The following is a 27,048-nucleotide window of genomic DNA, read 5'->3' on the forward strand; positions in this document are numbered from 1 at the left end:
TAGCCTTACGCGGGATCTGTGTAGAGTGTCAGGCACCTGAGGGGATTTTTCTCCTGTTGGTGTACAGTGTCAGCTTCTAGCTATAACAAGTTCCATGTACATAAAGCTATATCACAGTCACAGATACTTGGTTCAGAGTTGACCCAGTTTGGATGAAAAAATGAGATGGTCAATAGCTATGCCTACAACAAGTGAAAACAAGGTGCTGGACAAGAACTACTAAAAAACAACAACTACAACAAAAATCCAAACTTTGTTTTAGAGAATTGGGATTTGATTTTCAACACTGAGAAATCAGTACTGTCAGCTGATCTTTCAACTTGGCTTAAGTATCTGGTAATGATTAATTCGAAATACATGTACCAGATTTGGCATGTCTGCGGAAGAAACGTGTGAGTGTGAGAGTGTGTGTGTGTACACAGAGAAGAGTAAAAGGCAGGAGTGCTGCTGAACATTTCCCAGCCAGCTCTCAGGATCCAACATCCACTTGAGCAGTTACACACAACGGTCTCACAATCAGAGTCCTCTGGGGCGCCGTATGACCAGTGGGAGAATGTTCACTTTACCAAGGAGTCCCTCAATGTGCACATCTGGCATCAGAAAACATCTGGCTTCCCTGGTGAGACCTCACCTTGGGCAAGAAGGACAGAAAAGTTCAAATGATGAGAAAGAACAGAGGAACGGAAGGCATGGAATGTTTATGGATTTGGATTTTGCCCTCTGTGCTGAAAATATGTCTCAGTAGCTTTCTAAAGAGCGGGAGGTGAGTGGGAAGAAACAGTCTGTACTTTCCTTTATTGAATGTAGCTTTCGGTGGTCACATGGCAACTCAATACAAACAGCCCAGCAGAGGGTAGGGCAATAACTCTTGTTCTCATCAATGTAAACACAACATTAATAGTGAAGAGTAAAGAAAATGGGTAAAAAGTCCAGTGTCTCCTCTAACTGCGTCAAGGGGAGGTGCTTGCCAACTCTCAGACAGGTCCCGAGGGGAGACTTGAGGTCCTCACCTCCCCCATCCACAGCCAAGCGGGGAACAACGCAGAGAAACCCAACCCTGCTTTCCCTGTGGCCTTCAGGCCTCTGTGTTGAGTCTCCAGATTGGGCTCCCATGACAATCCAAGTTCTTCTGAAGGCCCGAGAGGCTCGTAGTACCTTCCATATGCACTGAAATGGTTCCTTTCAACGCTCTTTCCTCATGACCAAGTCTCTGCCCGTAGCAAAAATGTGACTGGTATTCAGGGGGTAGGTCTGCCATTCCCAACACACCCTGTGGTAGCCCTGGATTCTCAGTCATGGGCCCTCAGTGCTAATCCTGAAGGAAACTGCCCATGGCGGCTGGGGAGTACTGGCTGGGGATGCGTGGCCTTCCTGCTGGGTCAGAGCTGATAGACAGATGCTGGCACAGGCAGCATGGTTTTCCCTTGGGAGCCTTAAGGATCACATTTTCTATTTTGGATTCCCAGACCAAAAAAAAAAAAAAAAAATCAAAATCCCCGAACGAAAACAAATCAAAATAACGTAAGAGTGATAAAGAACCGATCTACCTCACCTCCAGGTCCCTGCTCATACGATGTCTCCATGGGGCTCTTCCGGATGGTTGGCTCAGGTCCTTTGGCTTGCCCTCCCCTTGGCTACCCAGCTATGTGGCAGGGAAAAGAAAGTTTCCTTTGAAGGAAGAGAAAACTTGCTTTTATTTCCTGGGAAGACTAACTCCCAGCACTCTCGAAACTTTCTCCCCACCTAGGATGAAACCATCATTATTAAAAAGACAACAGAATCACCGCCAAGCCCCTGCCTGGGCATGTGGCTTCCTGGGACCTTGATAACCCTTGATTCTCTCCTGCCCTTTTGTGTCCCATTCTTACAGTGCCCTCTGTTGGTGGACTGCTTTCCTATACTCTGGGAATGCAACAGAGGCTGGCTGGATCCTTGTCCATGATCTTGGAAGTGAGAGCAGCTTTGTGGGGGCCAAAGAAACCAAGGAAAAAAACAAAACTAAAACCCAAACCAAAACAAAGCATTGCTCAATTTTTGAAGGCATGGACCCCAGACAGCAAGTGGCTCTTCCCCTGTGGCACGTCTCTTCCTAGTGGTGACTTTCTTGGTGCTAGCTGTTGTTCTCAGCCGTGAGATATTTCAGGGCAGCAAAGCCATAGCGGCGGGACATGTCCTGCTGAAACTCTTCCTTCAGGGTTTTGAGACAGATGCGGTATTGCTTGTTGGAACGGAACTTGGTGATGTCAAAGCTGGGGGCATGAGGCATGTGGATCATGTAGGCGTTGGGTAGCACGATGAACTCATATTCCTGGCAAGGCGAGATAAGACAAGAACAGAGTGAGGCCTTGCAGGGAACCTGGGTAATGCCTGAAGAAGGCCCACGAGACACTTCTGGGGATCACACTCAGAGCCTGTACTTGTTAGGTAAGTGCTCCGCCCCTTCAGCCGGAACCCCAGTCCTTTCACTTATTAGTTTGTTTTTTTTTAGATACAGTCTGGCCTCAGATCACAATCTTCCTACCTTCATCTCTTAGGACCACAGTTGCGGGCCATTTTCGATGAGGGAACTGCAGGACTATACAAAGATGACATGGAGTGGGAATGTTCACGATTGTCTCCATAACCTTGCCCAAAATACTTAGCTGGGCCTAGGTTTTTGCATCTATAAAGCAAAAACGATCACATCTGTCTCAAGAGATGACCATGAAAGGGAAGCTAGTACTGCAGAGTGCCAAGCTGAGCTCAGGGCCTCTGAGAGGCTGTCGATACACTTAAGTTCACATCCTCACGGTCAGTCTGGATGACCCCGGTCATGGATTTCTCTTGCCCTTAACTGACATCTGTTTATGTGACCCCTGGTAGGGCTTGCTGAGCTTTGTGCCAGTCTCCAGTGATCAGTACACAAGAGCGTACAGTCACCAAATTCAACACATATCAGACAAAATGGCTGGGGAGGATGGTGGAGAAGGACGAAAGGAGTTACACACTGAACCAGATTTATTGTACCCATGAACTGCTTTGTTGAAAAGCAACTCCTTTGAACAACTGCTTAAAGATAATGAAACTATATTAAAAAAAAAGGGGGGAGACAAAACAAGAATAAAAGTCAAGAAGAAAATAAAAACACAGATTCAGCTGGACTGAAGCTTCTCAAGAGTAAAACTCTCAGATTCCTTCTTATAAGCCATACCACCGTAAGTCACCTCAACCTGGCAGAGTGAAAAACCATGAAAACACAAGATCTCTGGTGCGGGGGGGGGGGGGGGGGGGGGGGAAGGGGAATGGAGACGGTACGGAAAGTGCACCCCACCCATCCTGTGGCCTAAACCATGGGGGCTCCTGTATCTGTCAAGTAGGCCCTTAGTCCTTTCAGTCACGGGAATGGGGAAAATCAAGTGTGACTTGTATTCTAATGCAAGACAGGAAAATATGCAACATATTCCTGATAATCTGCCCTACTGTTTAAAATAAACAAAGCCAGTTCTCAGTGCTGGCAAAATGAACTGTGGATATCACAGCTCTCTTTGTTCAAGCAGAAGCTGAGGCTGACTAGACGTTGTGGTTTGCATTTGCAGACAGCAGTGCTTGGGCCTGCTGGACCATGCATTCTTCTCTTTAGTGTGGACGCTGTTCTAACACCTTCTCCCAACACCACTGATTCTCAGTCACCCCCAACAGCTTTCCTGAAAAGTGGGACTTCCTGGTGATTCTCATAATGAGCCATGGTTGTTTCCTATCTCATCTTTTCCTGAATCTGAGGGGCGATGGCTGAGACAAATTTTAACCCTTGAGAGCCAGGAAAAGGGACATGGAGAGCAGTCCAACAAAGAGTGGGGATGGAGGGAGGAGAAGGTGACTTTGTATCCAGAGAAACTTGGCTTCTGTTTGTTTAACAGAGTGGTGACAAACCATGGCCTGTCTGAGCAAATCCAGTAGTACTGGACCACAGTTATGCTCATTTGTTTAGACAATGTCTATGATAAAGCAACCAAGGCAGAATTGAGCCACTATTTAAGTGGGAGACCCAGAGGCCCCACCAATTCCCAAACACTTATCTGGTCCTCCATAGAGGAAGTTTGCAGAGCCTGGTTTCTTTTGCAGACTTCTGTTTTAAACCACTAACAATTATAAAGAATTAGCTGAGTAAATGAAGGGCTTTAAGAGAGAATGCAGCCAAAAAAAATCACTGCTGTCTTAAAGGGGAGTCTCTGGGTGCCTCATAGTGGTGTGCTTTGTGTCAGTTAGATGGAAGTCTTAACAATACTTTGTGTCTGTCGTACAACCTCAAAGTCCAAGTTGGCTTGTGCCAACCCTATTCATCATTTGCGCGCCTTCATTTCTGGCTTGATTGTAAAATGGTTTGTCACGGGAGACTCACATTTGGTCCTGGCTGGGAAGCCAACTTTCTTGCAAGGGAAGAAGAAAGAGCAGCGATGTGTGACCAACAGTGATTTGAGATTAGGACTGCCACACTCTCACTCTAGGTCTTTGAGTGCTCCTTGCTTCTTCTTAGACCTAGCTGGTTTTCCTTATCCTGAAGGTCCTCTTCCAGCCCTGAGATCTAAGCCTCCCTTCCTCCCGCCCCACACCAGGTAGATGTCCATTCTTCTCACCTGGGCATCCAATTCCATGATATGAGCCACTTTGTTCCAGCCAAAGCCCACAAACCTCCGGTCGTACTCAGGGCAGTCTCGTCTTACGACAACATATGGCTCGAAATCAGCTTCCCACTCAACCTGGTAAGGCGTGGTGGCAGTCCGCCACTTGGCGAAGTTTGTGGGTGCGTGGCCTTTCGTCCAGACGTGGTACCTGGGACATAGGGAGAGACGCTATTGGGCGGAGGGAAGGAAGTCAAGCTTTCCAAACCCCGTTGCTATGGAGGAAGACATGGCATATGCTGATACTATCCTTATGTGAGTGTGTGAGCTACGTTTGAGTGCTAACCTCAGGATTTGTTGGGAAATAGGATCTTCGCAGACACAATCAAGTTGAGATGAAGTCAGGGTGGATTAGGTTGGGTCCTACCCCAATGGTTGGTGTCCTACTCTAAGAAGAAAATTTGAACAGAGAGATACACATGGAAGAATACAATGTACAGGCATTGACTGAGAGAGTGATAGTCCCATCCTTAACACAGGGAATGCCAAGGATTTCTGGAAGCATCCAGAAAGCAGGAAGAAGGAAGAAAGGAAGAATTTGTCTCTTGAATTCTTTGGGGAAAAGGATGGACCTACTGATACTCTGGTTTTGAACGTCTGGCTTCCAGTACTATGAAAGGGTAAGCTTCCGTTGGAATAAGTTCAGAATATGCTGCTATGGAGGGCCCAGGAATTGAACACATGGGTGGTCTGTGTGAAGATGGAGGCCACCTCCCGGTTTGGTGAACACTTGGTATACTTTCATTTCTATGAACACAGTTGACAGGTGGCCTCTACTCTGGCTATTCCTGCCAGAGACCACCTTTACTCCTGAAACAGAGCTTCTGAGTAGGATGCTGTTACGATTCTATTATATTACTAACACCATTTGTGTAGATAGAATTAAAGTAATCAGGTAAAGTAATTAGTAATCAGGTGACCTCGGATTAAAGAAGGAGATTAGACATGATCCTATGAACCTTCAGATCCAGGTCTGGAAGGAAGCAGAGTTCTGCTATGAACTACCTATGGGGCCATAGGCAAAGAAGTCTAGGAGCTGAAGCAGGGTTCCCTGGCCAAATCCAGAAGCAGGATGAGGCTTCAGCTAGTGTTCCCCTCTTACCCGCCCTCCAATGGAATTCTGCTAGCAGCTGCTGAGTAGGGAGAGAACCATGTTGTGTACTGGAGAACAGCAGCTTGGCCTACACACTGGTTTCCAGCTGGTCAGACCTATCTCATTTTTGGACCAACGACCAACTCCTCACCAGAGACAGACCATACATTTACATGGTCTTAATCAGGTATGTCTGTGGTAATAGTTATATACAGCAATAGAAAAATGAATGCAGACACAAGACAACAAGAAGCTGCTATCTGACAACCACTTACTATGCACTGGGAATATTTTAAATAAAACACACACACATTCTAATACCTCAGCCAACCTCAGGTTACAAATGTTTAAGTGGGGAAGCTGGGATTTGAGTCCATACTGGCTGACCCCTTCTATGCCAATGTCCCCTGTCCTCTTTGGCCTACAGAACAAGTACTCAATGATTGTACGCCAGCATTGAATGAATGATTGCATGCATGAATACTCTAAAAAAGTCATGGAGTATCTTGGAGAGGAGTTAATGACGGGGACAGGAGTTCTGTCTCAGAGGTAGAACCTGGGGCATAACGAAGCTACAGATAGGGTGAAGAGAAAGAGGGTAGGGAAGATGGTACCCAGAGCTAGGGAGAAGAGCTGTATGAAATGAAAATTGGCACTTAATGGCTGAACTGCAGAGAGGAACTCAAGAGCCCTGGGCCTCATCTTCTCAAGGAAGGCTTGGCAGAGCAAGCAAGGTCAGAGGATGAGAGATTGAGAAAGACAGAAGACAGAAAGAGGAGCGTGTCCTTGTGGCTAGCAGCACTCCCAATAGTAACACTATGGCTTTTCCTTAATTTGCTCTCCCACCACTGAGGCTGGAATTCCAGCAGACCCTCAGGGATCTGTCCAGTGTGTGCTACATGGTCTTCAGGCCATCAGATGGACTTTCTTCTAGTTGTGTTGCTGGGTGAGACGGTGGGCTGGAGGCGGCAGGGACATGACTCTCAGCTCTATCAATGCAGCAATGTCCAGCCAAACCAGTCACTTAACTGGAGCAATGAAACGAAAGTCTGAGCTTTAACGGAGCATGAAAACGGATACTGAGAGAGATGTCAATCACAGTTCGACTCCAAGAATTAGGCCACGAAGCAGTTGACTTTCCGTGTGTGAACTTGCTGAACAGACACGTGACACCTGGTGCCTTTGATGGAAAAGATACAGCACACGCGATGGCCAGGAACCTGTATTAGGTTCCAAGCACAGCACAGTGAAGCCATTGGGCCAGGGTTCAAATCCCACCTCTGTCATTTAGAAGCTGAGGACCTTGTACAACAGAATGCTGTAATGGGGCTTTAGTTTTCCCTTGGCTTCAGCTGGGATAAATAATACCTATGGCGATGAATTGCCAAGGAGCGTCAATGAGACAATGCAAAGAGCTTGCCACAGCACTGCCTGCAGCGGGCATTGGGTAAATGCTCGCTCCCTACTAAGCGGTGAAACAAAATGCTTATAAACAACGGCTGTGAGGCAGCCAGTCTGGTTTGGAATTCTGCATTCAGTACTGCTGGACAAATGAACTATTCTGTCTCTCTGTTTTCTGCTCTTGGCAAACTGGGAGGTAAGAGTGATACCTCCTTCCTGAACTCACGTGAAGCTACTCACATCAAAGCCAGTGTCAGATACAAAGTAATGCCTTCCAAGAAACAAGGCTATCCTTATTCTTTCCCTTTGTTTTTCTCCTAGCTATGATGTCAGTTCACAGTGGTCTTCTCTCTATGGTATCAATAGATGGATGACTATTTTATTGATTTTCCTTCTTTAGAATCTGAATGCTTTGGTCTATTAACCATGTGCAGAAGAGGAAAAAAGAGCAGGGGAGGGCTAAGACAGCTGGGTCGGTTCTATTTGTCTGGCTGGGGATGTAGCTTCCACCTGCTCACCCTGGAATGCTGACAGCATGCTGAATGGCTGGGCAGAAATCACCATCAACCCGCCATTAAAACAAGCCATGGTCTGAAAGCTGTCTGAAGAGCCTGTCGTCAGACCAGTAGACTTTAGGGGCCGCTCTCAAGAGTTTGGCAACCCTCAAAAACCACGTTGAAATGATGAGGGAGGGTTCTTGGGTAGACTTTTCATAATGCTACTGAGATTTGGGGTGCTCTGAGCACCCCCAACATTTTTGTACCACAGAGTCCTGTCGAAGACTTGTTCCAGTTCCAGGGTTTCCGACTCAGGAAGTCTGGCCCAGGCCTGGGATGGCATTTCTAACAAGGGTCCTGGTGATGTGATACTATTGTCCTAGGGCCAAGCTCCCTAGAGGAGGCAGTGGGGTATAGTGCCAGATGTGGACAGGAGAATGTTTGTGCTGCTGGAAGTTTAAGTATTCACTACTTGAAGAACAGGTGACAAAAGCAATTTCTTGGAGGGAAGAGCTGTAATTTAGTGCTTGGCATGGTGGCTTACAAGCTGTTGACCAGGGCAGTAATCATGGACACAGCAGGCCAGACCCCAGCTCTCACGCCCACAGACATGTTCTTGAAATGAGTTCTCAGATCACCTAAGGTTGGAGATGGAAAGAATACCCCGGAAATATGCCAGGTGTTCAAACACCAGGCTATAATGACTCAGGTGGACGTTTGTCCTCAAAGTCTCGATTTCTTACCATGCCACCTCCAAATGCCGACCAATACGAAAATTAGTAGACCAATGCAATTTTGGTTAAGAACACAGGTCCCTCAGACCTGGGATGAATCCTGGCTCTACTCTTTGTTAGCAGTGTGTCATTGGGCCAATTCCCTGGCTTCTCAGAGCCTCTCTATAGCTTACCTATAAAAAGGGGACTAAAATCATGCTATTCAGTCTACACTAGGAAAATGACCTATGTAACTTGCCAGCAGGGATGGGAGGGGAAAACTGGGGATTAATAAGGGGAAATTTTTAAAAAAATGCACTCATTATCTGACTTATGAAATGGTAGCCTCCTCTGTACAATACTGTAATAATAACAAAATAATTAAAAATGGGGAGAGGGGCTAACAGGTATCTTGTAAGGATTAAATATTCTGATCACAATGGCTGGCACACCTTAAGCACTTGATAAAGGGTAGTTGTTATTTCTTTCTGGAAAGTAGTAAGGTGTCGTTGGTGGGGAAAGAGAAGGGGGAAGAAATCAACTTTTCCAGGTCACTTTCCAGATTTTGAATGGACAATGAAGGCTGGAGGGAGTCCTGGCTCCATCAGGACCTCCCCACTCTCCATGACATATAATAATCTCTGCACAAAATAATGATAAGAAAACATAATCTTTGGACTGTTGAGTGAATATCCCAGCTCAAAGTTACTTTCACAGAATAGCTTGAGAAAACCTTCTAGCAACTTCCAGAAACTTTGCAGTATTATGAAAACAGAGGTTGTTATGCCTACAGCCTTCGCTAGCACTACAATTCAGGTCGCCAAATTCTGTATGTGCGGTTTGGGACTTGCAATGTTTTCCATTCTTGCTTTCCCTCTAATGGAGGCTTCCATCTAGCAGAAGCATGTTGAAGCAATGGCACCGTCCAGATGGCCCCATCCTAAAACCAGCAGAACTCCTACATCTCAGCCCCCATGGTTATACTTCATGCTGCAGTCTATTCTTGGGTGTGGAACCTATTCACCTGTGCAGCCTACAGCTTCCTGGGGTACTCTGAGTATTCCTGTGGGACTAGGGTCTGGGAAATGAGGGCTTTCTTTGAAGCTGTCACTCAGGTAGCAAGACAGTTGGCTGTGTACAACTCTGGATTCACGCTGATGACCTTAAGTTGAAATGATGGTTGCCCATGACAGGCATGAGGGGGCTTAGAGGACAGAACTCTCACACCAGAAAGGTGAAGGGGAGAAACTTATAAAATGAGACCCATTAGCAGGGTCCACCTCCAAGTTTAGCAAAAAGGATGAAAAGAAATAAGCGTGGCTTTCTTACTCAAACCCATCTGTCCTTCCATCTGCACCAACACATCAGGACCCACAGTCCCTGACATGCATGGACTGGGGGAGCGGGGAGAGAGGATACCCAGGATAGGGCTGCATGACCAAAGCTTTCCCTGGCCTTACAACGCACCGATGTAACCTGCCGACCTTTGGGTCAAGAGCTTTGGTGTCTGGGGTCCCCAGGAGAGAGGTCCTGAGGGCCCCTTGGGAGGACGGCGTTGGGGGCCACTCACCTGAATGTGAAGAGGGTCCCCATGTCCAGCATCGACAGCAGCTCCGCTTTGGATTTGGGGAAGGAGAGCCGGTAGCGCAGCGTCTCGAATGCCGGGACGATCATTGCTTTCTTGGTGTTGGCGAGGTCGAGCTGGATGACAGACTTCCTGAAAGAGGATGGCAGGCAGAGAGTCTGAGTCTTGTGACACCAAGCAAGACCCTTCCCCAGGAGGGCAGACTGTGGTCAGACTGGGGAGGTATATAAGAGAAGGCCCAAGGCAGCCTCCCAGCCTCAGAGGGGAGGTCAAGTGGCTTGCAGTTCCCATCCAGGGTTCCCAGAGGAACTGACATCTGCCATCGCTGACCTAGAGGACTGACACTTTCTGGAGACCAAACACAGGGAGGGCCATGCTGGGTGGGAGGGAGCAGCCCCCTATACACTTGCAGTGTATGACTCTGTTAGAGCCAGGCCTGGAGGAAGGTCTCAAAGGACTTCCTACTTCTGCTCTGCCCGCAGCACCATTGGCTATGTGAGAGAAGACGGACACAAGGCCCATGACCGAGTGACCAGCCTGTGACCCACCGCTCAACCACATCAATGGAAGTAGCCAGGGCCTCTTCTCCCCTGCAGCAGTGCTTAGCCAAGTAGATCAGAACTCCAGTGTGCCATTTGAAGGTGCACAGTTTCCCTAATTTCTCCCTGACTCCCACTTCTCTGCCCAGCCTTCTGCTCTGCTCCTCAGACAGCCAGACATGCCCTTCTGCATGAAGAAAGGGAGAAAGGGACAAAGACTCAGGGAGTGCCTCAGAGCATGGAGCTTTTAATGACCACAGACTGGATTTAAATCCTGGCAATGTGACTTTATGAGTCTTGCCATCCTGGCCAAGTAATTTAGCTTCCCTCTACCTTGAGTTCCTCCTCTTCCTCCAGAATTGTGGGGATAATGACTGCCTCCTGGAGTTGTTGTGAACAAGGTAATGGAAGACTGCTTAGCATACCTGGCACAAGGCAGGCATGCGGCATCAAATGGAAATGATGACACTGCAGGGCTATCATCACTCCCTGGCTCGATAGGCTATGATTTCTTTTGGCTAGGAATTTGGTACTTCATTCTGGCTTTTTGCTCAGACCACTGACTTTTAGGTCTTGATGCTATCACAAGCTGTCTGCTTCTACACTTTTGAAATTGAGAGAGCAGCCTCACTTGGAAGGGTAGACATTTGGAAGGCATTTTGAAAAATACTGGGAGGAGAAATCTCCATGGCCATACAATTGCTTATGGCTCTATTGCCAAAGTCACACTTCATTCAGCAAAGCTTCAGCATGTGCAGAGGGGAGGACCAGGACTGGTCTTCAAAGAGTAGCCATAACCTTAAGTAGGTAAACTATGTAAGCCCAGGCCAGTGCAGTACAAGACAGATCTATAGGCTGAGAATGACATCATCAGGGTTTGACAAATGAAACAATGTTAAGACTCTGGACCAGGTCAGAAAAAGGGAAGTCTTTGCTAAAGGGTCTCACCAGTGAGCAGGTGGTTGTAAGATGGACTAGGGTGGACTGCAGTCCATCCTGCAGCATGATGCTTAACCAAGTGATTTATGGCCCCAACGCCACTATTTCAGAAGAGGTTGGTAGAGGATGACAGCAGATAGAATAGTCAGTTTGATGTCCAGGGGCATCCAGTCAGCTCCTCCTGGCCTAAATCCTTCTTCCCCCTTTGTCAGAGCAATGATGTCAGTCTTCAGATGCCTAAGGTTCCTTCCTCCCTGGCCACGCATCTAGAATCAGCCAGCATTCTCTTTGCCTCTGCAGTAGCTATTTTAAGATATGAATGCAATCGGAATAGACTGGAAAGTTGGGAGGGCTGAATTATGAAGGGAATAGCAAAATGTATACACATATATACATAATGGATACAGAGATCTATAAACATGATGTTCTCTGTAGAAGCATCGAATTGCCACTGCGATCACTGTTATTCTACTAGTCACTTCTTGGAATGCTCATTTAAAAATTCCCCCTTCTATTGCCCCTGAGCAGATCCCAGAGCTTTGCTTGCCACTTCCTGAATCCCTGACACAGGTTGCTTAGAGATGGACACTTGTCCCAAGGAAGGAAATCTGTTCCTCACCCGTGCCAATTTGAACAGAAACAGAAAAACCACATGGCTGACTTCCCCTCATGTCAGACAATGAATGCTCTGTAGATTTCTGAACTTCAGCTGCAGAGGCCTAGAGCTGCTTTCCTAACTGAGGTCTTCTGCATTGGTTGTCTAGCCCTCCTGAGATTCTGTAAGATATACTAGTGTAGAGCACATGGGCAGCAAAGATGGCGCTGAGAGGGAGTTGAGTGGGCAGAGCCCAATTGACCTTCCGATCAGTGCCTAATCAGCCCATGAAGGCTTAGGTGCATGATAGGGTGTGACTTTGACAGTGATTGGTTCCTCTTCCTCCCTTGCCATGTCACCTGCCCTTTTTGGCTTTAAAAAGGACTGCTCTCTGTAGTAAATGAGTTTTCTTCCTGCTTGACTTGGCTCCCCGCTGTGTCTGATTGTCTCCCAGGCTGAGGGAGGCTGGTGAACTGGTGAGCTCCGCACTTACCTTTCCTCGGACCCGTCCGTCTTTTGTGGGACAGACGAACACGCAACATACTAGTCAACTTTTTCATCTGTTTTTTTTTTTTTCTTCCCATTTGATTCAGATTAAGCTTCTCACATTGGGTGGTGTTGCTTGCCACCAAACAAACCTAACTGATGAGAGTAGAAGACCCAGAGCAAACAGAACCAGTCAGTCGCATGCCTTACAAACGGAGGCCTAGGCAGTCACTTCGCCCCCTGCACAGACAAGAGATTCTGATGTGCTTTCTGCAAATTCCCTGTAGTCTCCCTGAAATATGAACTGCTACAAAGATGTGTTGCTACCTGGTAGGTCCATTTCAGACTCTATTCAAGGTTTCAATCCTCATGTCGGTAAAGGTGTCATTAGGAAGTGTGCTTTGGCTGTAAAAGTGGTGGCAGTGTACAGATTTGAGCTCTAGAGCAGCCTTGACCAGCTGGGATACTCTGGGTCACTTCCCACATCTCTCTCATACAGGTGAATCTAGATGATTAAAATGGAAGGTTATGAGGAAGCGGGTGGAGTAGTCAGGAAATCCTGGCTTCTAGTTCTGATTCCACCATCACTGGGCAAGTCACTGTATTTAGCACTTGTGTACCGGTAAAATAGGCTGGTAGGCAAAAGCAGCAGTGTGTGGGGAAATCAGGGTTCAACGCTTGGTACCTTTTAAGCTCTGAGCATGTGAAGGCTGCTGATTGCCATGGTCCACTTACTGTGTCGACTGGGATGGACCTCAGTGGCCAGTTGTTTGATGTTTCTGTGAAGTTATCTGACAAATAGGATTGACATCTACACTCATTTGACTTTGAGAAATGGGTATTATCCTTGATAAGGTTTCAGCCAGTTAGCTGAAAACCTTGGGAACCAAAACTGAGGTTTTCTAGAAAAGAAAACTTTTGCCTTAGAATGGCCTTATATAGATCTTGCCTGTCTTCAATCTAAGGGCCTGCTGTATGGATTTCAGGTTAGCTCTCATAGCTGTATGTGCAGGCTCTTGAAAATCTTTCTCTATGCCCGTCTCTCTGTACATCTGTTCTAGTCTTCCCATTATTCCCTAAATGACATAGTACAACCACTATTGACTATCATCTACATTTGAATAGGTATTACTGTCACTGCAGTAGAGGACCCTCTAGAATCAGTCTCAAGAGCTTGATGCATTTCTAAAGGGAGGGAGAGGATGGCTGTATTTCTGAAGGCTAGACAGACAAGATGTGTGTTAGTGAGAAATTACAGCAGGCAAATGCTGCTGACAAAATTGAGTAAGTTAAGAACTTGGGATGACCACTGGATTTGGTCAGGTGGAGGTCACCGGTGGCTTCCTCCTTGATTGATGGCACCTGGAATAGCTCCAGAGCACCCGGCAAGACCAGCTAATGGGTGTGCTTGAGGGCAGTGGCCATTTACAATGGCATCCATTGGAGCTCTCTGAAAGCAAACCAGGTCAAGGGCAGGGTTGGATGGCTAGCTGTGAATAGAATGGTAGGGGAGGAACTAAATAAGATACGATGACCAATACTTAGCCCTTTCATGATGAGCTGGGAGAAAACTTGCTTGTTTTCTAATTAGACTCCCCTAAGAGTCTCACAGTGAGCAGTACTTGCTTGAAAATGGGATTCATCAATTTTCACCAAAGGAGTCCCTACCTAACCCTAGTCTTTCGACTCTTCATACATTCTATTCTGCTCAGCATTCCCTGTAACAGATCTTTCACAGGCCTGGGCTTCGATATCAATCACAAATCTAACTTGATGTTGGGTTTATGTTCAGGAAAACAAAATCAGGAAAATAACCTACCTCTGAGGTCAAGAAAAGTGGGAAAGCATAGAGCATAAGATTTTGAAATTATCTTGTTTGGGGCTGTTTATATCTTGGGCGGGGTGGGAGGAAGGGGCACAACTTCAAGTGAACTAGCTCAGCCCTGTGAGTGAGGGCTATGTGGGGGTAGGGTATAAACAGAATGGCAAATACAATGCCAGGATAGGCTGGGGAACCTATGCCCAGCACAAAACGGGCAGCTGCTCTTCTGTTCTAGCCATATGACTGTCATCTGGGAACACAGACATGTATTCAGATGTTTCAAGATGAGCCAAGTAACATGATTTTCAACACACTGAGGGCTGAATGTCTCCCATGAGATGCTAGCTTGGAGGGAGGCTGAACCACGGGCAAAGAGCATGATCTTCTGAATGAGATCATGTGGATTCTACCCCGACTCTACTACTCCCGTAATTGTGCAAGCACGGGCAACTGTCCTATCTCTCTGGCCTTTGGTTTATCTCGATAATAATAGATAAATACTTTTTTGGGCTTGGTTATTAAGAACTAACAAGTATTACTGAAGCCAAACACATAAGCCATTGCTTACAAAGCTGAGCAAATAAATATAAAGGGTTATCCATAAAGAGGTAGGGATATAAAGAAAAGCACAGGAGTCTTTAGGCACATTGTCTGGAAGGGGTCCAGACCAGGAGCTGATGAGTTAGAAGAGTATTGTAGGTATTTGCAAAACTCTAGCAATACCAAATATAGCATTGGGGAGAATTTGATTTCTTAAGGATACGCCAGGTGTATGGGCTGCGAAGTGGTAGAGCGCTTGCCTTGCATGCTTGAGGCCCTGGGTTCGATTCCTCAGCACCACATAAGCAGGAAAAAAAAGCCGGAAGTGGCGCTGTGGCTCAAGTGGTAGAGCGCTAGACTTGAGCTGAAGAGCTGAGGGACAGCGCCTAGGCCCAGAGTTCAGGCCCCACAACTGGACCCCCCCACCAAAAAAAAAAAAAAAAAAAGAATACACCAGGTGTATTGTAGGTGACACACGGCAGCATGTGCAGATGTGTATTCAGAAGCAAGCACTGTGCCAAGTACTTTACATGCATTGCTTCTTTAATCACTGTGACCCATGTCATTGGTACCCAGACTATGGCATTGGTGCTTATACTCTCAGTTAACCCAGGAGGACCCTAACGCTCAGAGCTAGGCATATCAGCCACCACTACAGCACTACACTACATGGTTATCACCATCAGATGATATTCTCACAACTACAGTAATGAAGCAAGTACCAGCTTAGAACTCATCAGGAAGAATCAATAACCACAGTGTCTGTTTGGGCCCAGGCTGTTAACGTGGTGACATGGGTCCACCTTTCTGACTATGTGACTGGAGGAATGAACGTTTTAGAATTCCTCAGTCAGGGCAGCTGGTTGGAGAGCGGTTAGCAATGGAAGGGAAGGGGAGGACGGCTGTGGTCTGCATGTTTAGGCTCCAAAGAATCACCCATACAGCGCCATCTGTCAATGGAGGCCACACAAAACAAGTGATACTGTGGGAGGAGGGATCGGTGCACTGACCCCTTGTACTTTCTCCTACCCTGGCTATTTATTTTCTTTACCATCCAGAAGCTTCTCCGGCTGTTACAGCCTGCTTTTGCATGGATCTGGCAAAGGTCAGCAATGACTCCTCACTGTCAGAGCTGAAAGATTTCTACTTCTCCATTCTCAACTTGGTTTGCAAGGGCAGCACTAGAACTTGAACTCAGGGCTTTGTGCTAGCTAGGCAAGAACTCTGCCACTCAAGCCACATCTCCAGCTCTTTCTGTTATATATATATATATATATATATTTTTTTTTTTTTTTCAAGACTTGGCCTTGGCTCATGATTCTACCTCTACCTCTACCTAGCTGAGATGGCAGGTACACCACAGACTTTCTGAATTTGGTTCCTCCGGAACTCTGATGAGTATTTCTGCCACTCTCTCTGATTAGGGTGACTGTTCTGGCTTCAGCCCCCTGATGCTCAGTCACTGACATCTTCCTGGTGTCTGACTTAGGGACTCTCTGTTGCTTCCACTCATTGATCATGAGTGAAGGCTCCACCTCTGTTTACTCCCATAACAAAATTAGCTGTGCTGTTTTCAATGACGGCCAAGACGACGTTGACAAGTGACAAAGTGTTAGGGCCATGGGTGAAGGCATTGGAGTGCTGTCAGAGGCTGGGAGAGATCACAGTTTGTCACTTCCCAGCCTGCATTTCCACAGCGGAGTTCCACAGCACTGAATGTCACAAAGCCCATTGTTCAACCAAACCTCAGTTGCAAGGAATCAGTGCTTCTCATACAGGTTTCAGAGCCTCTCATGAAAGTTCTGTAAAAAGGGGAGGGAAGAGGGAAACCCCCCACACCAGGACTGCTCTTGTCTCTTAAGCATTGTTGGTGGCAGTGAGAGGAGATGGCCTCCTCTCTCACCTCTGTCCGTGTCCTCTGGCTGCATGTCCTCTTGAGGATAGTCTGTATCTTGGGACTAGTTTATCCATGACAGTGAACTATCAGCCCTGGACCCTGTGGTCAGGGTCCAGCTTTATTCATGGTTACATTCTAACTTCTGCATGTGCTGGGCCCTCAATGACTGTGGAGGGAATTAGGGCACAGATCTGCAACAGCCACCTACGGGAATGACAAAAGCCACAGTTGAGGTAAGAGTTATGCCTAGGAACGTTGAGAAACCTTAGGTACGTGTGTGTGTGTGTGTGTGTGTGTGTGTGTGTTTTCTTTTGGTGTGAGTGTGTATGTCCTGGTTCTGGGATTGAACTCAGGATCTTGTACTCTTGCTTGGCTTTTTTGCCCAAGGCTGGTGCTCTATCACTTGAGTCATACCTCTACTTCCAGCTCTTTGGTGGTTAATTGGGATAACAATCTCATCTACTTTTCTGCCCAGGCTGGCTTCAAACCATGATCCTCCTATCTCAGCTTCAGGAATAGCTAGGATTACACTCATGAGCCACTGCAACGTGGCTGGCCTTCTGGTGTTTCAATCCTACACAATAGGAATAAAGAAAGGTATCTGACTAGGGTGCCTTTTAAAAAAAGATACAGGTGAGGGGGGACCAAGATGGCGACGGGGCAGTAGGGAAACGCCACAGCTCTCTCCAACCAAAAAGAGAGTTCGAGTTCCAACGTTTAATCTCCCCAAGAGACCGACAACAACAAAAAGACGAACACTCAGAGAAAAACCAGAGGTGGAAAATAACAAAAAAAAGAAAGAGAGGAAAAGAAGAATTTCAGAACAGAGAAGAGCGAAGACCCCTCCCCCAACCTTTACTGGCCGCGCGGCAGTGCGCCAAGCCGCCGGCCAGCCGGCCCGGCGGGGGCTGCCGGAGCCACAGAGACACAGGGGGCTGCTTGCAGATCACCAGGTACCGGATTGCAGAACAGCAGATCGCCAGGAACAGAGAAACCTACCAGCCGGGAGTCTCCAGGAGGATCCCACCCCACCCATCACTCTCCACCGGAGCGGAGAGGCTCCATCCCGCCAAAGCCGCCCGGCACCAGCAGCGCCACAAAGGGACCTGTCTGCAGACCCACCCGCCCAATCGCGATCGCAACGACCCGGCGGGGGGCCGCCCAACCCAGCCCGCAACCACCCCAACTGAACTCGGACTGCAACAACAACTGACGGACTGCAACAACAACTGACGACCTACAGGGTGAGTACCCATCAGGGGACAGGGAATCCATCAAGGGAGACCAGAGCTGGAGGGAATCCCCAGACCCTGACCTAGACTCCCTACCCCAACACCCGGACCACAGGACCCACTAAAACTGGGAACTGTTCGAGAGCTCCACCAGCCGGTAGAGCACACTCTGCTGGCCAGGCCAGAGCAAGAGCGCCCTTGGAAGGGAACTTAAATGCTCAAGCCAGGAACAGTGCCCCTGGGTCAAGACTACCAACAGTAGAAGAAATTTGAACTGTGTCCTCCAGGCTGCATAACCAAGGTGGTATACACATTAGCACAGGCCTAACGAGCGCGCTCCAGGCTGGGGCCGGAACCAGGCCAGGGGACCGGCGCCTGAACAAAGCAAAAAGGGTCAGAAGTGGGGCTGTGGCTCAAATGGTAGGGTGCCAGCCCTGAGCTGAAGAGCTGAGGGACAGCACCCAAACCTAGAGTTCAAGCCCACAACCAGCCCAAAACAAACAAACAAAAACACATCAGGAGCCCATAGCAGACTCCAGTATTTGGGAGAGTGCATCCAGAGCATCTGATCTTCCCAAGAGCACCCGCAGGAGCAAACACAAGCAGTCCAGGCTGCTCAACCCTTCCAAAGGCGGGAATTGCTACAGCAGAGAGCTGAGAATCCTAAGTGAATAGCAGCTGGAAATAGGCTCCCAACAGAATCCAGATCAGGCACAGACTCTCTCTACCAATACAGAATCAGCAACCAAGCAAAGACAGACACACCAAAACAAGATTGAAGAGCAGTCTCCTGAACCCCCATGCGAAAATCACAGAGAAAAATCACAAGGTTTACCACTACCCAGGACAGCAAGCTCACCTCAAAAGCCAGCAGCCACGCAGGGGAGAGCCCCAGTGGGAGCAAAGCAGGAATGGAAGACAAAAACTACATCCAAGGGTTGCTGGAGGCAATGACTCAAGAAATAAAGCGAGAAATGGATCAGAAATTGAAAGAGCACAAGGATGAACTATCAAAAGATATACAGGACATCAAACAAAAATTGGATGCAAAAATAGAAGCTGCACAAACCTCAGTAAGAAGTGAGATAAACGCCAAATTAGAGGTAATGCATACTGATCTCACCTCATTGAGAGGTGAGATCAGTACTCTGAGAACCAACATTGAATCCATAAAGGGATCCATTTCCACCATGCAAACCACAATAGAAGCCACGGTCAACAGAGTGAATGAAATGGAAGGTAGAGTGTCAGATACAGAAGACAGAATACACCAACTGGACCAAAAAGTGACAGATATGGAAAAATCACTCAAATTAAACCAAAGGGAAATTCAAGAGCAAGCAGATAATGCTAAAAAATTTAACCTTCGCATAATCGGAGTGGACGAAGGTGAGGAATTCCAGAGCAAGGGAATGCAACACCTATTTAACAAGATAGTCAATGAAAATTTTCCCCACCTCAAAAACGACCATCTTAACTACATCACAAAAGCTTATCGAACACCCAACAAGCAAGATCCCAGGAGAAACACTTCTAGGCACATAATAGTAACAATGATGGATCTGAATAATAAGGAAACAATCCTGCATGCAGCAAAAATGAAGAAGGAGCTATACTACAACGGGAAAAAAATTAGAATCACTGCAGATCTCTCCACACAAACAATGAATGCAAGAAAAGCCTGGGAAAGCACCATACGAGCCCTGAGAGCCAATAACTGCCAACCCAGACTGATATACCCGGCAAAGCTAGCATTCACATTCGATGGAGAACTGAAAACTTTTAATAGCAAAGAAAAACTAAATGAATACATAAACATTAAGCCAGCATTACAAAGAATTCTAAGAGGGGGGACACAACCTGAAGAAAGCAACCAGGAACTGGGACCTGCCCCAAACAGGCATTACTCAAAGTCTAACTGAGCAAGCACAGGAGGAAAGGAAAGAAGAAAAACTTAGGAAAACGGAATGGCAGGGACAACAATGCATCTCTCTATACTTTCTCTTAATATAAATGGGCTGAATTCGCCAATTAAAAGAAAACGAACTGAGGACTGGATCAGAAAACAAGACACATCCATCTGTTGCCTTCAGGAGACCCACCTCTCAGCCAAACATACAAACAAACTCAGAGTGAAGGGGTGGAAAAGGATCTACCAATCAAATTCCCCCAATAAGAAAGCAGGTGTAGCTATCCTGATATCTGACAAAATAAACTTTTCATTAAAATCAGTACAGAAAGACAAGGACGGACACTACATATTAATAAAGGGAACAATCCAAGAGGAGGATATAACCATCATCAACTTATATGCCCCAAATATTGGTGCACCCAGATATGTTAAACAAATGCTCTCAAACTTACAGAATAAAATAGATCCCAATACGATAATACTAGGAGACTTTAACACGCCACTCTCACCAAAGGACAGGTCTACCAACCAGAGGATTGGTAAAGAAGCTACCGAATTAAGTGAGGCCATACTTCAAGCGGAATTAACTGACATCTACCGAGTATTTCACCCTAAAACAACACAGTACACATTCTTCTCAGCAGCTCATGGAACTTTCTCCAAAATAGACCATATCATAGTTCATTCAAGGAACTTAAGCAAATACAAAGGGATCGACATAATCCCCTGTATCCTATCTGACCACAGTGGAATCAAGCTAGCTCTCAATAACAAAGCATACCGCAGAAATTTCTCTAATACATGGAAATTGAACAGCACACTCCTTAACAAGGCCTGGGTAACAGAAGAGATCAGAGAAGAAATAAAGCATTTCCTAGAACTCAATGAAAATGAAAACACCTCACAAAGAAACTTGTGGGACACAGCAAAAGCAGTCCTGAGGGGCAAATTTATTGCCCTCAGTGCCCACATCAAGAGAATGGAGACAGACCAAGTAAATAATCTCATGTTGCAACTAAAACAGCTAGAAAAACAAGAAAAAATGGGACCCAAAGCTACTAGACGAAGCCAGATAACCAAATTGAGAGCAGAGATTAACCAATTAGAAAATCAGAAAACCATAACCAAAATAAACCAAACAAAAAGCTGGTTCTTTGAAAAAATAAACAAAATTGATGGCCCGTTGGCAAGATTAATTAAAAAAAGAAGAGAGGAAACCCATATTAATAGGATTAGGGATGCCACGGGAAACATCACAACACGCACCCAAGATATCCAAACAATTCTAACAGACTACTTTCAAAAGCTATACTCTCTAAAGGAAGAAAATCTGGCGGAAATGGATGCATTTTTAGAGAAATACCAGTTACCCAAACTGAGCAAAGAAGAAGTTAACCAATTAAATAAGCCAATATCCTATAATGAGATACAGGAAGCTATCAAAAGTCTTCCAACAAAAAAAAGCCCAGGACCAGATGGATTCACAGCAGAATTCTATAAGACCTTTAAAGAAGAACTAATACCCATACTCCTCAAGCTCTTCAGAGAAACAGAGAAGGAGGGAGCTATCCCAAACTCATTCTACGAAGCCAATATCACACTCATCCCCAAACCAGGCAAAGACCCAACCAAAAAGGAGAATTACAGGCCAATCTCCTTGATGAACACAGATGCAAAGATCCTTAACAAGATTCTAGCTAACAGAATCCAGAAACACATAAAAAAAATAATACACTATGATCAGGTAGGCTTCATCCCAGAGACACAGGGATGGTTTAACATACGTAAGTCAATAAATGTAATCCAGCATATCAACAGAGCCAAGGTCAAGAATCACATGATTATCGCCACAGATGCAGAAAAGGCCTTTGATAAAATTCAACATTCATTCATGCTAAAAGCTCTGGAGAAAATAGGAATAGAAGGAACATTTCTAAAAACAATAAAAGCCATTTATGACAGACCAATAGCCAATATTATACTTAATGGGGAAAAGCTACAACCAATCCTCCTAAAAACAGGAACAAGGCAAGGATGTCCACTGTCTCCACTCCTCTTCAACATAGTCCTAGAACCCTTAGCCAGGGCAATAAGGCAAGAAAAAGACATTAAAGGGATCCGCATAGGGAAAGAAGAAGTGAAACTATCCCTTTTTGCAGATGACATGATACTATACCTCCACGATCCCAAAAACTCCATCCCCAAACTTTTAGAAATCATAAGTCACTTCGGCAAAATAGCAGGATACAAAATAAACCCACAAAAATCAGTTGCCTTCCTATACACTGATAACGCACAGGAAGAGAGGGAAATAAAGGGAGCAACCCCATTCACAATAACCTCCCAAAAAATAAAATATTTAGGAATTAACCTAACCAAAGATGTAAAAGAACTATTTAATGAGAACTATAAAAAGTTAAAGAAAGAAATTGCAGAAGACACTAGGAAATGGAAAGACCTCCCATGCTCCTGGATAGGCCGACTTAATATAGTAAAGATGGTGATACTTCCAAAACTAATATACAAATTCAATGCAATTCCTATTAAAATCCCAATGACGTACATCACTGAAATACAGAAAACAGTCCAAAAATTTATATGGAACAACAAAAGACCTAGAATAGCCAAAACAATTCTAGGGGATAAAGACAATATGGGAGGGCTATCCATGCCGAACTTCAAACTCTACTACAGAGCTATAATCACAAAGACAGCATGGTACTGGCACAAAAACAGACCCGAAGACCAATGGAACAGAATAGAAGATCCAGATATAAATCCACAGGCCTACAGCCAGCTGATATTCGACAAAGGAGCCAAAGACATACAATGGAAGAAACACAGCCTCTTCAACCGCTGGTGCTGTGAAAACTGGGCAGCCACATGCAGAAAACTAAAAGTGGACCCCAGCCTATCACCATGCACCAACATCAACTCAAAATGGATTAAAGACCTTAACATTAAACCTGAATCTCTGAAACTACTGCAGGACAGAGTAGGAGAGACACTTGAACTAATAGGCACAGGAAGGAACTTCCTGAACAGAGTCCCAGGGTCACAACAAGTTGGAGAGAGACTCGACAAATGGGACTACCTTAAAATAAAAAGCTTCTGCACAGCTAAATCTATCACAACTAAGCTAGAAAGACAACCAACTAATTGGGAAAAAATATTTACCAGCAATATATCAGACAAGGGGTTAACATCCTGTATATACAGGGAACTCAAGAAACTAATCCCTCCCAAACCTAACAAACCAATTACTAAATGGGCAAGGGAACTAAAGAGGGACTTCTCAAATGAAGAAATAAAAATGGCAAAGAAACACATGAGGAAATGTTCATCATCCCTGGTGGTGAAGGAAATGCAAATAAAGACAACCCTGAGATACCACCTTACCCCAGTCAGAATGTCCCACATCCACAAATCAGCCAACGACAAATGCTGGAGGGGATGTGGAGAAAGAGGAACCCTATTACACTGCTGGTGGGAATGTACACTTATACAACCACTTTGGAAAGCAGTCTGGAGGGTCCTTAGAAAGCTAAAGATTGACCTCCCTTACGACCCAGTCATACCACTTCTAGGCATCTACCCTGAACAACAGGAACCAATATACAAGGACACGTGCACCTCCATGTTTATTGCAGCACTGTTCGCAATAGCTAGGATATGGAAACAACCTAGGTGCCCCACCACAGATGAATGGATCCAAAAATTGTGGTATCTATACACAATGGAATATTATGCAGCCATTAGAAATGACAAAATAATGGCATTTGCAGGGAAATGGATGGAGCTAGAAGGAATCATGTTGAGCGAGGTAAGCCAAGAACGAAGAGACAAACGGTACATGGTCTCCCTCATAAGTGGATGCTAAATCCAAAAGGTTAGGTGATACGACAAAACTAACAGGACTTAAGAAACAAAGAACTCCCGCTCATCTGGTTGAACCACTACTAAATATCCTCATGCTGCTGATCACAAATATGGTACATAACATGTGAACACTGTTATATATTACAGACTGTGGTAGACAATTTGCTCCAGGGAAGTTAGAATGAACTTGTGACTTTGAAATTATGTAATCATTTAATCACAATCAAAAAAAAAAAAAAAAAAAAAAAAAGAACCTCGGGGAAGGGAGGGAGGGAGGGGATGGTAGGGGGAAAACAATGGAGGTGGTAACAATGTTCAAGAGGAAGTGTACTCATAACCTCACTCATGTAACTGTAACCCTCTGTATAGTAGCTTTACAATAAAAAAAAAAAAAAAAAAGAAAAAAAAAAAAAAAGTAAAAAAAAAAAAAAGATACAGGTGACTCTTATACAGAGCCTAGCACAGAGCCTGCTATGGAGGGGGGAAGTGGGGAATGCATTTGTAAGCATTTGTTTCTGGATCCTTTCTAGGTGTCTGGGCATCGATCCTCCTGAGATGTTCAAGCAGCACAAATGGGCACAGTGAGGTAAGGCTGGGCTGAACAGCAAGCTGAGGCATGGGGCTGAGATAAGCACATAGCTTCCTTTCCTAGAGCAGCTTGTGCAAACTGAACAAGTGATCAGGGGGTTTGAGAACGTAGCCACAGGTTAATCAACCTGTGAAGGGTTGATTTGCCGTGTGTGTGTGTGTGTGTGTGTGTGCGTGTGTGTGTGTGTGTGTGAGAGAGAGAGAGAGAGAGAGAGAAAGAGAAAGAGAGAGAGACAGAGAGACAGAGGAAGAGAGAGGAAGGGAGGGAGGGAGGGAGCCGAGAAGAAAGGAGGGAGGGAGAGTGAAATGGTGGGAGAGAGGGAGAGAAAGAGGGACAGAGGTAGAGAGAGAAAGACAGAGACAAATGAAGAAAGGAGGGGAGGAGAGAGGAGACAGAGGGATACATAAGTGAACTGTGAGAAACCCTGTCCCCTGCAGCCCCCCTCCCTTTAATCTGCCTAATTTCCACAGTACCAGATATTCACCTGGCTTTCAACCATTGTTCAATCATCAGAACACCACCACACAGGACTTATCAGCCTCCCCCAGGGTGTGCGTCCATGGGCAGAGAGGAAGGAAGGAGCTGGGCTGCGCTGCACTTATTATCTGCGCTGCTCAGTCTGGAGGCAGATGTTGGTTCAGCCCTGTCCTCTTCCTTTCTTCATATCCCTAAACATGGAGACCAGGTAATAGGGTTTGCTGGGATGCTATTAGATAGAGTTGCCTGGGAAATGAGTTCCTGGCAGCCAGGCTTCCAGGAGGTGTGTGGGGGGACAACAGCTAGGACTTGCAAATGAGAAAGATAAGGCTGCCCACAGGGAGGGAATTGGAACGCACAGACAGATAACCAATGAGGAAAGACATGGGCACGTAGCCATCTGTGAGCGGGGAGGGAGGGTTCCTGGGCCCCAGCAAGATTGGGGTGGCTCCTTAATTGGTGACATGAACATACCCAAAGGGAAGAGACTTGTCACTCAGAGAAGGGTAGGTAAGAAAGAGAAGCCAAGAGTGAGATTTTGGGAGCAGATTATAAAAACAGTATGATAGGATCAACAGCTACAGTCTATTGAGCCCTTTACCATGTATCCAGCCGAAGACTCTGTCTCCTGTAATTTTCAACACTCCTCTTTCAAGACCTACGTTGCAGTGCTCACAGTAACAACGGCTAGACACGGTAGGAAGCTTGCCCAGTAGAAAGCACGGAGTCAGACACGGCTGGAGGGTTAGGAGTGTGAAGAGGGTGGCTCTGATACTACCTACACCCTCCCCAGCTTGTACTCTTGAGCCAGTGACAGCTGAGGGACCACTCTTCTCTCCTCGGTGAAGGGGGGGGAATGGTGTGCTATAGGGGTCTGGTAAGGATGGAATGGAAGATCCCAACAAAGGTCAAGGCTGTTCCTCCATGCACAGACAGGTAAGCAGGCTGTGGTGATCATTTTGGTCATGAGGCAATTGGACCTGGCTCTATCAGGCGAATTGGAACAATCAGCAGGCTCAGCGCAGAGCCTACCTGGCTGGGCCCAGAGTGTCCAGCATGACTAAGCCAGGTGCCCACGTGGTAACACGGGACGCTCGGGCACAGAGCTCAGCCTGAGCATTATCATCCGGAAAATGCAGCCCGTCAGGTTACGTGATGAAATGCAGGCACGGGTGCTTAGAACAGTGTCTGGCACGTAGTAAGTGCTCGATAAACATTAAATGTTACAGATATGGCAGAATGAAAAGGATGAATTAACCCAAGGAAATGCCACCTGCTTAGCATTCCTTGGCAGCCCTCCAGCCAGCTGTGCTTGGTGCCTCTTCTGCCTTGCCCACAGTTCCGCACTTGCTCAACAAGTACTTACGAGAAGCCATTAGGTGCCGGGAAATGGGAGAAGGGAGGAGGTGGTAAGCTAAAAGAACCAAATGATACTGATTTGTCATTCCTACATGCTATATAACATCATCTCCGCCGGTGGGGCCCATTTTCCTCCTAAAAATGAATGCAATGAGAACAGTAGAAACATGACTTAACCTTTGGATGTGGATCGGAGATGAAGATTCTTCAAGTGGAAGAGATCAGAAACCTGCCCATCCCCCACACCTCTGTCATTCCAGAACCTCTCATACCAACTGTCTCCAAGTCCCCTGAAGGTGTCCCTTTGTTACTTGCCTTTAGATGCGTTAGTCTCCAAGCCTGATCTTGACTACAGCTCTTTTGGAGGTCTGTCTCTCATACCCACATCTGGCCACTTGTTAGTTTTACCTTGTGTGTGTGTGTGTGTGTGTGTTTTGGATTCCAGCAATAGCCTAAGAAGCACACTGAGCCACTCAAGGGCACGACGTCTGCCCATTCTGACTACTGTGCCAGCTCCAGTGTCCAGAACACTCTTGGAGCCTGTGGCAGACATGTGATAGGTGCTCACATACTCTGGGCATGGTGAGGTGCTTCAAAGTCACATCACTCCTATCCTCAGGGCCTATGAGGAAAGAAATAGCCTGTTGCCCATCCCACGGATAAGGAAAGTGAGGAGGTTAAGTACCACTGCCAACGCCAAGTAGATGCTGTTATGAGTGAAGACGCTCCTTGACTGTTGTTGGAGTTACATCCACCATGCCCTGTAACATGGTACATGGAAAATGCACCCAGTATACCCCATCTACCAAGCATCACGCCTACCCCCCATCCAAGC

General features: G+C 46.2%; 1 protein-coding gene across 2 annotated transcripts in view; it reads right to left on the reverse strand.

Moving 5' to 3' along the window:
* Positions 1-776: 776 nt before the first annotated feature.
* Positions 777-27,048, reverse strand: part of Large1 (LARGE xylosyl- and glucuronyltransferase 1) — a 445,329-nt gene continuing 419,057 nt past the window's right edge. For both annotated transcript variants that reach the window (XM_042693250.1, XM_042693249.1), the window contains 3 exons: positions 9,933-10,079; positions 4,614-4,809; positions 777-2,308 (listed from right to left, as the gene is read on the reverse strand). In XM_042693250.1, coding sequence (XP_042549184.1) covers positions 2,111-2,308; positions 4,614-4,809; positions 9,933-10,079 — 541 coding nt within the window. In that variant the 3' untranslated portion in view covers positions 777-2,110. The remainder of the gene's footprint in view (positions 2,309-4,613; positions 4,810-9,932; positions 10,080-27,048) is intronic.

Source organism: Dipodomys spectabilis, unplaced genomic scaffold, assembly GCF_019054845.1.
Source record: "Dipodomys spectabilis isolate Male_0828 unplaced genomic scaffold, ASM1905484v1 ptg000163l, whole genome shotgun sequence".
NCBI classification, from domain to species: domain Eukaryota; kingdom Metazoa; phylum Chordata; class Mammalia; order Rodentia; family Heteromyidae; genus Dipodomys; species Dipodomys spectabilis.